Source organism: Oryzias latipes, chromosome 4 (assembly GCF_002234675.1).
Source record: "Oryzias latipes chromosome 4, ASM223467v1".
NCBI classification, from domain to species: domain Eukaryota; kingdom Metazoa; phylum Chordata; class Actinopteri; order Beloniformes; family Adrianichthyidae; genus Oryzias; species Oryzias latipes.
This window is the reverse complement of record NC_019862.2, coordinates 13,589,032-13,602,455: the sequence shown is the minus strand read 5'-3', so window position 1 is coordinate 13,602,455 and position 13,424 is coordinate 13,589,032. Positions and strand designations below refer to the sequence as shown.

The 13,424-nt window shown below is 40.0% G+C and overlaps 2 protein-coding genes across 4 annotated transcripts in view; one reads left to right on the top strand and one right to left on the bottom strand.

Annotated features, from left to right (window-relative positions):
• The first annotated feature begins 3,856 nt into the window (after positions 1-3,856).
• LOC101167195 (angiopoietin-related protein 3) lies at positions 3,857-7,299 on the top strand. 2 transcript variants are annotated; one of them, XM_004067916.4, is made up of 5 exons: positions 3,857-3,980; positions 5,477-6,046; positions 6,160-6,270; positions 6,349-6,436; positions 6,892-7,299. In XM_004067916.4, the coding sequence occupies exons 1-5, from the start codon at positions 3,942-3,944 to the stop codon at positions 7,005-7,007; spliced, it is 924 nt and encodes a 307-aa protein (XP_004067964.2). In that variant the 5' UTR covers positions 3,857-3,941; the 3' UTR covers positions 7,008-7,299. The 2 variants fall into 2 exon arrangements, with proteins under 2 accessions (XP_004067964.2, XP_020558050.1); XM_020702391.2 differs by having other exon boundaries at positions 3,927-3,980; positions 5,474-6,046.
• A 532-nt stretch (positions 7,300-7,831) lies between these two features.
• LOC101166542 (dipeptidyl peptidase 9) overlaps positions 7,832-13,424 on the bottom strand; it is a 14,196-nt gene continuing 8,603 nt past the window's right edge. For both annotated transcript variants that reach the window (XM_023954243.1, XM_023954242.1), the window contains exons 13-21: positions 13,265-13,344; positions 12,457-12,627; positions 12,092-12,227; positions 11,836-11,981; positions 10,505-10,651; positions 10,243-10,395; positions 9,879-10,021; positions 9,078-9,189; positions 7,832-8,975 (exon numbers count right to left, since the gene is read on the bottom strand). In XM_023954243.1, coding sequence (XP_023810011.1) covers positions 8,883-8,975; positions 9,078-9,189; positions 9,879-10,021; positions 10,243-10,395; positions 10,505-10,651; positions 11,836-11,981; positions 12,092-12,227; positions 12,457-12,627; positions 13,265-13,344 — 1,181 coding nt within the window. In that variant the 3' untranslated portion in view covers positions 7,832-8,882. The remainder of the gene's footprint in view (positions 8,976-9,077; positions 9,190-9,878; positions 10,022-10,242; positions 10,396-10,504; positions 10,652-11,835; positions 11,982-12,091; positions 12,228-12,456; positions 12,628-13,264; positions 13,345-13,424) is intronic.

Genomic DNA, 13,424 nt, shown 5'->3' with positions numbered 1-13,424 from the left:
GGAGATTCTGTTATTAATCATTTTTTTCAGTTTGACTGATCCCTTTGACAGTGACATTTTTTATTATTCAATGTCTGCGTGGATGTGAGGATTGGTGTAAGTCTTATCTACATTTCTGTTAAAACTGGACTCCACCTTCTTAGTGTCATATTTAGCCTGTGGAGTTCCCCAAGAGGCCATTCTCTAACCTATTCTTTTTACACACTGTATTCTCATGAACAGTTATATTTTTAGAAATAATGGCATCTGGTTAATTATACTCTGATGATTCTAATGTTTACATGGTACTCAAAAAACAGATTCTTTCCTGACATCCTTTACAAAAAATTTTTTGAAGTGGCTTCAAACTTCTTGATGTTGGACATGCTGCACAACTCAAGAACAATTTTCAAAGTTAATTTGACCTTTTGTTTGTTTGTTTTATTTGTTCATTTTTGGAGGCATCAGTTAACAGAAGTCAACATAGTAATAACTAAAAATAAAAAAAATATTTAAACAAAAAATGAGGCCAAATTTGATCCCATGGGTTCTCCTTAGGTTTAAATTTGGCAAATGAAAAAATTATAATGGTAAACCAAAATTTTACCACTATCAGTTTTAGCCTGAAATAACATTCTTTTGAAACTGTTGTATAAATAAGACACTTAATCCCATCCCCTTTGGACCACTGAGCTGTAGTTTTTAACTGACAAGATTTGTTTTAATTCTCTATTGTTCTGTTGCAGTTATGGCTGCTTTTATCCTATCTAAATATTCATTTTTAGGGGATTGTTGTAATAATTTTGCTGCTTATTTATTTACCTTTATTTATTTTTCTATTAGTAAGAATGCCTTAGCACTTTCTTTATTCCGTTTTTTTTTTTTTTTTGCCTGTGTTGCATTTTGGAAGCAATCTTGTTTGGTTAAATGGGCATTTAATTGGTTTTATCTCTTTTACTCATACTCTGCAGTAGGTTTACTACACTGTAGTAAATGGCACCTGAATTCCCTTGCAATGGATGAAAAAGACTTGTTTTGATTTAGATCAGAGTTTGCTTGTTTGTTTCACAGCAGGGATCAGGTGACCTATGTCTGTGGCTGATGAAGAAGACTAGCCAAAAAAGCAAACTATGGTCCAGACCAAACAGCTCAGTGTGAAAGTGCCCCGAGTGATCATATGTATGATGATATGTGGGAAAAAATAATATTGTAGCAGCTGTTTGCTGTGGGATTATAGGAGTCTGAGTATTGTCTATTTATGCACGTGGGAATTTAATCTGTTTTTCTGTGTTTCTTCAGCACCACTTTGATAAAAGCGTGTTACAAGTTAAGCTGTCTTAAATTTCTATTTTATGAATCATGACTTTCTACTTTTGTTTCTGGATATCAAATTGTTGATAGTTTCATATCAAACGTTCAGACAGCAGAAACTTTTATGAGCAGAGCAGGTTTGATCCGAAAGGGGAATCAGGGATATTTTCTGCCCGTGAGGCTGATGCAACATACTAGACACGTAACAGCACCCTGAACTTTCACACACTAACCCACTGCTGCCTATACCCAGGCTTGCTCCGCCCCTCCACAAAAAGGCATGCATGCACATGTGAATGGAGAAGCGTTTGGGATGTTCCCGCTGTAAATTCATGAACAATTTTCCGATTTTGTTTTTCAAATTTCTGTTAACAAAGTGTCTTTTTCTAAAAAAAGAAGGGCATGTTGTGATTTGATATCTTCAGATAAATGTCAGGAAGCAGTTTTCACGTGTTATCAGAAAGCCAGAGTCACCCAGATCTGATGTGATGTAGCTCCTAATGATACACACTTTTATTCATTCAACAGCCAAACCAAAACACAGTTAGAACGACACAATCTGATGAACTTTGCCACAGAATTCAGAGTAAGGCTGATGAAGAGGATTAATGTGTTTTTATTTATTCACTCACTTTCTGAATTCCTTAAACTAGGAGTCGTTGGGTTTGCATGTTTTTTACTTGAATGATTTACTTGAAGTTGCAATCTTAGGGGAAAACAAGTTCAGGGAGGGCAAGTCATTGTATGAGAGGCCAGAACACGTTCAGCACGTGCCTGCTCTCTGATGACTTACAGCTGAGTGTGTGTTTGTGTATCTCCCCAGCTTCACAGGTTTGAACTGGACACAGTTTGCTCTTTAAAAAGCATCCAATAATAAGCTTGATCACGTGAGACGGGGGAGACAGGGGAGACCTGTGAACCGAGAGACAGATTAAATGCACAACCAAATAAAGCAGCAACACAGGCTGTTTTTTAGTACAGTTGGAAGCTGAACACACTGTGCCCTGGGGATGGGGAGTGTCTGCAGTGACTTTAAATATTTTTGTCAAATTCAGTGTGAACAAAATATAAAAAAAATGTTGCGATAGAAACAGTTAGAAAAAGTTAAGGACACTGTCAATTAAAGCAAAGAATCAGTATATATTTTTACATAATTATTTAATAAATTTAGAAAAATAATTGTAGGACAAAACAGTCTATTATAAATAATCAGAATTTTTAGGGGAAAAAACAAGCAGGAGTCTCTTTTATGTTTTTATGGAATAACCACAAAAAGAATTCTGAAAAAAGATATTAAAACTTTCCTTAACACTGTTATGTTTTATGTTCAAATCTGCATTCATGCATATAAAATGCAAATCATTTTATATGCTAAAACATCATTTTGATAGAGGCTTGTTTGATAGATTTTTCTCTGCTTCACAAGTTTGTGTTAAAGTGTCAAACTCGTTTTAGCACAAACTCCAATCATCTTTTGATCTATTTTATCCCTTGTGCTATCTTATATGACCCCACCTTTACATTGACGTGTTCTCCCTACTATGACAAAGGTGGATAAAGGTGGAAAGATTTCATATAATCCATGTGAAGATCACAAATCATTGAAGAAAAAAGGTTCACTGTCTAGTGGGTCTAGATGACCCAACTCCCAATGTTAAAGTGCCTAGGATAGCACAAGGGTTACCAGTGGTCTTAATTATGATCATGCTGCTTTAGATCAAAATTAAAAAAACTGTGTCGTTTTCTAGGACAAAGTTTCTGCAGAGCGGCTGTATTCATCAGAAACTCGCCATGAGTTGTAGGCCGGACTTCTGGCACGTAAGTAAGCCTCCGCTGATATAGGAATAAATTTGAAGAAAAAAAAAAAACAACTTTTGTTAAATGTGTTATTCCTAGCTACGGTGGTTAAAAACTAGGTATGCCCAATGAATAAAAACAAAAATGTACATAAAACCATTTACAATGAGCCAATGCCTCAAACCATTTTGGCTCCAAAATAACCAAAAAGCAGAAACTTGACGTGTTTTTTCACAGCTGGAATTAAATTCATGAGTCAAATGTTTATATAATATTACACATTTTAAAGCTCTGAAATTACAACTTTTTTTTAAAAAAAAAGTTAACTTTCCAGCTAAACTGGTTTGACCATTAAAACTTGTTTTTGCATGAAAATACAATCAGAACAAGACCTACAACCAGTTCTGGTTAGACATTTTTATGTTTTATTAAACAACTAAAACATAATTATCATTAAAATTCGTTTTTGTTAGAATAAGAATACAGAAAAAAAGCTTCAGCCATTTGGGACAAAAATGTTCAGGTACAACCAGAGGGAGCGGTAGAGAGTAAAACCTTATTTTCACAGTATGGTTGTTTTCTTGTTTGTTTTGCTGCTTTTGTTTATAGAAAACATATTTTGTCATCGTAAATCTTAGTTTATTTTTCAATTTTTTAGGCATAGTCTAAGAAAAAAAGCATGTTTTTTTTTCTAAAGAAACGCCAAACTTGTGGTGGAGCTAACAGGAAACACAGCGAGCTCGCGCTCGGATATGTGGGAGCTCGTGCGGCCAAGCAGAGGCTGACCACGCCGAGCGGCCGAACAGTTTGTGCTGTGTTTTACACGTCTGCGGTCCTGACGCAGCTCCAGCGGGATGTGGAAGTGCGGGGATCCTGCCAAACGTCTGCTGAGGGTAGGAGGCTCGAGGATACGTGCAGAAATGTGCGTCAGCCGGGACAGTGGGGGGTTCTCCAGTGTTCCTCCTGAAGTGGGAACAAAAGCCTCCCACCGCAGGGACAGGCTGCACTTTGCTCAAGTTAAAAAAGCATTTAAAACACAGAAAGAAACGATTGAATAATATAAACATATAATGTATGAAATACCTCACTCATTCCTTAAACCCCATTGAGTCCTGTAAACCTGTAAAAGGTGGAAAATACCAACAAGGAATGTTGTTTTGCCCCTCTCCATGCAGTTGGTGACCCCAAAGGGCATTTAACAGCTTCTTGGACACTTTGACTTCAAGAAATATCCACATCCACCTACAGCTGAGTGGCCTGATGAAAAACTTAATTTTTAAATAAAAATAATCTGCGACTATAGTCTGACAATGTTGAAAAAAAGCAAAATCTTACACTGCAAAAACGGATTCTTGCAACAAAAAAAATGTATTTTTTTTCATAGGAAAATGAAACATTTCTTATTGACAAGCATTCTTACAAATAAAAGCCCTTAGACCATTGTGTTGGCAGATTTATACATTACTTTTTTAAAGAAAGTCTGCCAATGGGGTAAACATTTTTTACTTATTTCTAAGGGGCATGTTTTTGCAGTGATAAAGGTTATTTTTCATCAATAAATGTATGTCTAAAAAGATCTGGAATATTCAGGCTGCCATACCTGGAGTGAGTGCTTTTTGAGTCAGCACACCACGTGCCTGGCGTCTGGGAGTGTGCATGCATTTGTGATTTTAGGACTTTGTCAGGAACCAGTGAGTCAAAAGGCCCAGAGGGGTTGAACTTTCCCCTACTTCTCACAGTGGCTGCTCCATCTCTGATGTTCCCCTGCATTCCTCGCCGGGCCAACAGTCAGCTTCTCCCAGAGATAAAACCACAGCCTTTCTTGCTATCAGTGTTTTCACCGAGGAGGTAATAAAAAAATAAAGCCGGCACAGCTGAGAGCAGTCATTGGTGACTGCGGGTATCAGTTATTCTGTGTGTCTGAGCTGTAAAACTGGGATGGTTTCAGGATAAGAAAGCTGGCTGCGTGCGTCAAACCAGACAGCAGATAAATGAAGCCGGACAGACGCGTTCAAAGGCCTTTGTGTGCATCAATGAAGTCTGAAACAGTAAAAATCGGTAAAGTTTGAACATATCTAAATACATCGACAGTAGTGTTTTCTTTGCCTTGCGACGGACACATTCGAGTTTTAGGTTTTGGTGAATGCCAGGAGCCTCTGGGTTAGGAAAAAATGTGGCCATTTTTGGACAATGGTACATGACTTGGAGCACAGCTGAAGCCAAGTGACGTGTGAGGGATTATTTCATCGAAGAAAAAAAACTATGCTAAAGCAGGAGGAATGGATTCTTGTGAAATGTCTGCATCACTCACTGTTAGTAATTTAAATCTTTCATTTCATCATGTCCCGCCTCTCCTCCCCCCTCCTCTTCCTCCTTTCCCGCGAAGCAGCCAATCAGAGGAGCCCTCTGGGCTATAAAAATCTCACAATGCCATTCGGCAGCAGACAACAGACAAGAGAGACAAGAAGAAGAGGAAGAAATACCAAACACAAAGATGAAGATGCCTAAGATACTCATCCTTCTTTTGACCATTTTGGTTCACGCCGGAACTGGTTTCCCCACTGACAGAGGAAGCCGAGGCAAGCACGCCTCCTGGGACGACGTGAATGTGGTGGCCCACGGCCTCCTGCAGCTCGGCCAGGGGCTGAAGGAGCATGTGGACAAGACCAAAGCCCAGATGAGAGATGTGACCGGCAAACTGAAAGCCTTCAACAGCACGGTGGCCGAGCTGGAGAGGAAGCAGGAGGAGCAGGGCGCAGCTCTGAAGGCGAAAATCCAGGAGGTGGAAGAGAGGGACAGACTGCTGGGACAGCTGGCTGAGGAGGTGGAGGTGAAAGTGGGGGAGGTGAAGCAGCAGACGGTAGACATCACCTCCAGGATGGACAGACTGGAGGAGGTGCTGAAAGAGCCGACGCTGGACAGCAACGACAGCGATCACTCTGGAGTTTCCTTCATCCAGGTGAGTGTGAACAAGGATCTTTGTCGTCCTTGTCCGTCTTAAAATAGTCAAAGCTAAAATATTTAAAGCAAAGCTTCCGAATAACTGACCCTCTGGTCACCTGCTGCTTGCAGAGGTTGATGGCAGCTCAGGATAAACGCATCGACCAGCTGGTGGAGAAAATCAAGCAGCAACAAGACAAGCTGGAGAAACAGAGTCTGCACCTACAAGCCCTGCAGAGCAAGGTGGGTTGAAGACGAGAGATCCGTTCAACCAAGCCCCGCTAACGTCAGTGGTCCTAACCTTCTGGCTTTGCTCTGCAGGTTGCACACAAGAGAATGAAGTCTCACAGACGGAGAGATGAAGAAATGGTCCTAAGTGGGGAGGCACAGCACAACAGAGCTGAAGCAGGTAACTTTTTTACTTTCCTGCACAGAAAACCATAGATGATTGATTTAGAGAAGGTGCAAAGTTCCTAATTTTAAGCCAATGCTTCTTGCGCCACCATTTTTTTCTTTTTACATAATCGTCTGTGACTGCGCACATGCAGAACAGCTCATAAAAACGACACCAGAAAACCGGTTCACCCGACCAGAGTTTATCATGTTCGACGCGCTGGCAGATCTGTGCAAATACGGTTCAAAGATCAAAGAAAAGGACAGCTTCTAAATGTCACCGACTGTCAGCTTTTGATTGATCCCAGCCAAGAAAGATAACCATAAAAAGATTTAGCAGCAAATTTAGAAATTTGCTGCTAAATCTTAGCATCAACCTCAATACACTGCACCTATTCTATCATCCGTGTTGCAATTAAAAGGAGAAAACTAAACGTGTGTATTAATGTCTGTGTGTTCATGTGTTGTTAGATGCTGCAGCATTGAGGCCTGGGATGCTCCGCAGACACACCAAAAGGCAGGAGGCGCTCTCGATCAGCTCACAGAGACAGAGCCACTCCTCATGGACTGAAAACACATCAGACTGAAGGAAGTGATGCTTTTTCACTTCGGATGCTGAACTACTGAAGGATTTAACGCAGGAGCTGGAACTCGCACATTACTGACTGATGCACTGACCAAGCCCTCGAAGCAATGCATATGAGAACTTCATGTCTCAGTGGACATTTTCAGTCACATTGACTCTGACATTCTGCCCTTTATGAGGGCTTTTAATATGTATTTACCTTAAGTATTTTTTGTATTTTAAACATTTGATTTGAATGTTGAAGCATTTTTTGTACTGTGGATGAGAATAAACATTATAGATTGTAAAGAGGACCATTTCTATTTATTATTTTTTTCATTTATAAAATCTTTAATGGTTCTTATGTTAAAGCATAAATGCAGGTGTTATAAAAATTTGTATCTGATTAGATACGTACTAATGTCATGATTTGCTGCGTCTCAGGAGATTAACATAAAACTGCTATTTGGTTATTTAGTTGATAACAGATTTACATTAAACTGTATAACACCAGGTAGGCGGGAATAATCTCAGAAAACGTGGCTGTTGCTGGAATAAAAACAGGAAAGAGCAATGATAGTTACAAACAAAGGCAAATTCAAATAAAAACTGCTATAAAACAATTGACTGTAAAATTTGTGAAATCGTTTTAAGCTGAGTGCAGCATTTTTTAAAGATTGACTTCCTTAAATCCTGTAATTTTCCTGCTTTACTTCTCCTTTTTTAGGCTTATACTTTAAAATGTCAAAATAGAGCTTGAAACCTTTGGATTTTCATGTCCGATTAATCCTCATTATTAACCTTTTTAAAAAAAATAAAAATATATTTAAAAAAAAACAAACTGTGAAAAGGATTTTACACTTCTCTTTATCTTTTCCAGTTTCTGACAATACATTTATCCACGTATGGTAGAACATCTTAGAGATGTTGCTCAGACAGAAGCAGGGCAATTTCTTTTTTGTCTCGGGTCCCGGAGCAGACTCCCTGAAATCATTTTCCAACATGAGGTGTTTTTCATCTCCCAAAAGGCACCTCTGACTGCCAACAGTTCTTTCACACGGCGTGTTTCGGATCAGTTTGTTGGCACCAAGGCAAAAGTCTTCAACAGCAAAGGAAAGAGAAGCTTTCAATAAAGTTAAAGCAAAACATCAACATTTCACCACTTTACTTCCCCAACTTCTACAGATGCTTTAAGATCCGTAAATGTTTTCTTTTTTTTTCCCATGACATTACTTGATAAAATTTCCAGTATAACCGCATAAAAAGAAAACATACAGCACATCAGAGGCAAATTCAAAACAGGAACACACACAAAAAACCGAGGATTAAGAGTTGCTTGTGTGCTCTTAAGATCTGAGTTTTTGCAAACTTCACACCAGTGAAACAGAGAACAGCAAATATCTTTGTCAGTTGGGTTTCCAAAAAGTGGTTGTTAAAAAGACTTGGCACCAGACAATAAGAAAAGACAGGGTGAATGCTCAGTAAAGAAGGTCCTTCTGTGAATATCTATCCAAATCACACTGCTGATGATGAAGCAAACCCCATTTTCCATCCCTGTTTGGCTCAACAGCGCCCTCTGCTTGTTTTTGGACGTACTGTTGATGAAGCCTAAAAAGGGTTCGGGGTCATGTGTTGATGCTCTTACTGTGCACATCACTGTGACCGAAAAATCGTGTCCGGAGATCAGACTGCAATAAAGGTTGCAGCTCCTTTCAGCCGCTTGTTAGCTTTAATGAGGTTTGATGTTGCTTGCATTCAGAAAATCAAAGTGAGACAGTAAACAGGTTTGGAAAAAGGCAAAATGATCACAGATGCAGTGAAGGAAAAACAGTGTGTGTGTGTGTGGGGTGTGTGTGTGTGTGTGTGTGTGTGTGTGGGGGGGGGGGGGGGGGGTTTATCAGAGGTACTCTTGAAGGAAGTGCAGCAGCGTTATCTCATAATGCTCTCCTGACTCCGGACACCTGATACTGTGCCGCTCGTTGGGATAGATCTAGAGAAAAGAACCCACAAAATAAAAGCCTCAGTTTAAAACCAACTCAAGTCCAAAACCGATGTGAAATATTGTGATTGGAAGGTCAGCAAATCCTCATACCTGCAGGCTGTAAGGTTTCCCTGCCCGGATCAGTTGGGACACCAGGAAATTAGTGTGGAAAAAGTGTACATTCTCATCGAGAAACCCATGCAGGATCAGCAATCTGTTGGGCCTGTGTCAAGCGCAAGGATGTTCACTGTTAGTCCCCATGATGACATGCACAGGTACATGTTTTTGTAAAGAAACTAAAGCTGCACATTGAACAGCTGTTAATATAATCCATAAAAAGGTTCATTTGTTTCATTTAAAGACCCACTCCGATGAAAGTTATGTTTTTGACATGTTTCTAGTGCCACTTTTCTCATTATGAAGGGCATTTATTACAAAAATTAAGTTTTAAATTGCATTGCATTTTCATCTTCTGTTCATGTGATTTGACATGACGAAACTTTGCATTTCAGTTGTTAGTTTGACAATGACTTTGTGTGGTTGTGGATATAAGAAGACTAAAGTTTTTTCAGTTTTGAGTATTTCTTTATTCAAATCATAAATCCAGTGCAAGAATCCCGTTTGAAAAAGATCATATTTGTTGCGTAGAAAATGTGTGCTCTCGGCAACGGGGAAGGAAAGGGGGGGTGGGGTTGCTCCACACCAACAGTCCCGCCCACAATTTGGAGGCAGATGTCTAATGAACTCCTGCCGCTCTGCAGAAACGTTATTCTAGAAAATGAAACACAGGTTTTTGGGCCGAAACGGCATTATTATAACTAAAAGAACGCTTTGAAAATAAATCAAAAGATGATCGGAGTGGGACTTTAATAAATGAAGACTGTAAAGTAAGAGGATGGAGAATGATCTCACTCATTAGGAAGTTTGTCAACATGCAAGGCCACGGAGCAATCGTCATATCCCTTCTGGTTTTTATCAGGCATGTCCAAATATCGCTCCGTGTAGCCCGTGTCATACGCCATCCACAAGGTCACTGGAGCTCCAGCAATGGCAACCTAATCAATAAAAACCTTTTTTTAATGGATTCAGATCTCATTCCATTCCACTTTTCATAAATACTGAAGCCACTTAAAACATGTCTGATGAAAAAAGTAGGTTGGCATTCATATTCATGTTCTTTTTTTTCACTTCATAGCATCTGGGAGGGTATAAATAGACATTAGAAAAGCTGACCGTTTCCACAGATACACAAACTGTTGCAGAAAAGTCTCTTCACCTTAAACACATCAGGTCTGTGGATGAGCCCCATGAGGGAGAGGAAGCCCCCGTATGACCAGCCGTGGATGGCAACACGACTCAGGTCCACAAACTTGTATTTGCCCGCTGCGTAGTGCAAACCCTCCACCTGGTCTTCAATCTCCACCTGACCCTGAATAAGGAAAACAGTGGGTACATTTCATACTAGGGCTGTTAAAAAATAAATGAATAAACTTGTCAGAAAATTTATGTGTCCTAAAAGAGTCAGATGGGACCGTTACCATCTTGTCCTTCACGGCTCCTTCAAACTTAAGTCCTCGCTGGCAGGAGCCCCGCCCATCGATGACCAACACAGCGTAGCCCAAAGATGCCAGAGTATTTAGTCTGAGATATTTCACTCCTTTATAGGAGTTATTGACTAACTGAACCTGAGAGGAGTGAAGAAAAACCGTTAAAAACACAAAAATGTTGATCCTTACACACTTATGAATGAATAATTGAAATGCAGCTTTTCACAGCCACTAAGAATTGATTTAGGAAAATTCCTGTCTTAACATTGGTTTGAATCTGAGTGCATAGGGACTGCATAGGCATTTTTAGTACTGCTCCTAAATAGTTAGGGTTCCATCTTCCATCCAGCATCTAAATCCGTTTAATCCATTTTGGGGGGTCACAAGTCTGTTGGAGCCTTTACTTCATGGTACTACGGGGTCCATTTCTTCAATTGATATATTCCTTTATGCCATCTGTTTATTAGAAATTGTGCTTTCTCTCACAATTATGCAGATGACACTCAGATTTATATTTAACTCACAACAGATTAAATGAGCCAGTGGACACAGTGTTTCCCAACCCTGCTCCTCAGGGGGGGAAAGTGTCCTACCTGTTTTCCATGTCGGCCTGCTTATGCACACCTGACTGAGCTCATCATCAAGATCTGCAGACGCCTGACAATGCCAGTCATTAGAGGCAGATGTGTAGGATTAAAAAAATGCAGGACAGGGTTCCCAGAGGACCAGGGTTGGGAAACACTGGACTAGAACAACTTTTTGCTGCCAAGCTCTCATTTAGAGTCTTTCTCTCTAAAACTCAGGATAAAAATCATGGAGTTGGGCTTGAACTTTTGAAGTCACAGTCAACTTAGAACATCTTCAGCCTTTAATCACCTTTGAAACTTTCCATAATCAAAATGTTACTAACTCCCGCCTAGAGATACTTATTCACGGGTTTATGTCCAGCATATTCGTCCCACATGAACCTCCTCGACTCTGATCAATTCAGGAATCGACAGTAAAGCAAAGCTTCAGTTTTCTGCTGCTAAAATCCTCTGATGATGTTAGAAAAGCTCCAACTCTGACTATGCTCAAGTTCAAGCTAAATACATAATAGATCACCTTAGACCACTGAAAGATTTTCTTTGCACTCTTTGCTCTTTAAAATGTTTTTTGAAGGTTATTATAATATTTGATTTTTCTGTTTTAATTAAGAAACAATGGAATCTTTGAGCTTTTATTTTGCATCTTATAATGGAAAGCAATTTGAATTAGGTTGTGGGTGAATTGTGTTACAAGTCCCTCACAGTGAGGCATATAGATGAAACAATGAGACACACCTGTGGACCGCCATAAACAAAGACGACGGTGGGATGCTTTTTGCCTGGGACCAGGTTGTGTGGTTTGTACAGCATGCCGTACAGCTTAAAGCCCGACTTTCCTGTGAAGCTGAAGATTTCTGGACAGTTGGGTTCATAGTTGAGATCTGATAAAGACAACAACCTGAGCGTCAATTCTTAGAAAGTTTCAAAGTCTGAAGAAAATTGTGGACAATGAAAACAGTTTTAAACATTGAAGATAGACGGGATTTAGTACTTGAGCATTCCAACATGCTGGCGCAGAACTCTGGCTCTTTGTGGAGCGGGTCACTGTCTGAGCCCACCAGCTTGTAGATGTGAACACAAGGAGAGGCCGTCAGGCTGCTGTAGTGGCTGATAAACATGTCGAAAGTCTGTGTAAAGGAGGAAAAGGCAGAATATCAGTCTCACCGCCACCACACAAAAAAATAAATCCATTAGCTTTACATGTTAAATGAGGAAGAGGGAGAACACTTCTGCTGATTCATGGGAATATCTGCTGCCTTTGTGCTTGGACAAAACCAAAACGACAACTGCTGACGCCGCATGCTTAAAGTGCCCCTTTCGTGAGGCGATGGTGGTGAAGCGTGCCGAGTGACATACCGGGCTCACAGAGCAGCTGTGGGAGAAGCCCAGTTTGGTGAGCCTGACGATTTCATCGGGCCACTCGTAGCTCACCACGTAAAGGTGGTGTTCCAGAGGAGAGTCTTTGGTTCCCTGGAAGTAAACTAGCTTTGCTGCTTCGTCCACCCAAATCTGAGGACTGCATGAGCGCTAAACAAAAAAAAACAAGGACAATTAAAGTGGTTACTTTAGGAAAAAATACATGTTCCGATCAATATTATACAGGGAAGTAGAAAACTATTCTGTGGTGTGTTCAATGCATTTATCTCACAGGAGATTTGAGGTCTGACAGCTTACTCATTTGGATGAAATGCAAACACTTCACCTGTGTTTGTGCTGCTGCTGCCGGTGGCGTTTACGCTCAGACATCACATCACTGCAGGTTTGAGGTTGTGAACCAAAGCTTCTGTTGTACGATGCTGCAGCAGTAAGTACGAACTAAATATTTTTTTTTTATCTAAAACCAGCAGATTTCTTAATTTGGTGATTTATTCTCTAAAAGTGAAACAAAATAGATCTAAATATTAGAGCAACTAAAGCATAGCCAAGCATTGCTTATACCAGTGACCAGGTTTTATGATCTGCAAAGAATTAAAGCACTTGTAACTCTGATCTGTGCATAAAAACGGTTGTGTGTGTGTGTCAGGTGATTGGTGTGTACTATTTAAAGATGTGTATGCGTAGGAGCCGTTTTAAATTCGTAGTTAGTTTTCAGTGGGTGTAATTTCAAGTTGTGCGTGCATAAATTGTATTTTGTTGGTTTTTGACATTCGAGTGTCTGTTTTACTTTTGCTCCATGATTGGCCAGAACCTCCCAGTCTCCACTTGTCAACATCACCTCCTCTTTGACAGGACACACAAAGTCCCCTGAAAGCAAACAAACAAAAACATCCCATCAGAAGACAGACTAACACAGGTTTCACAAGCTGAAAGCAAATCTATTCAGA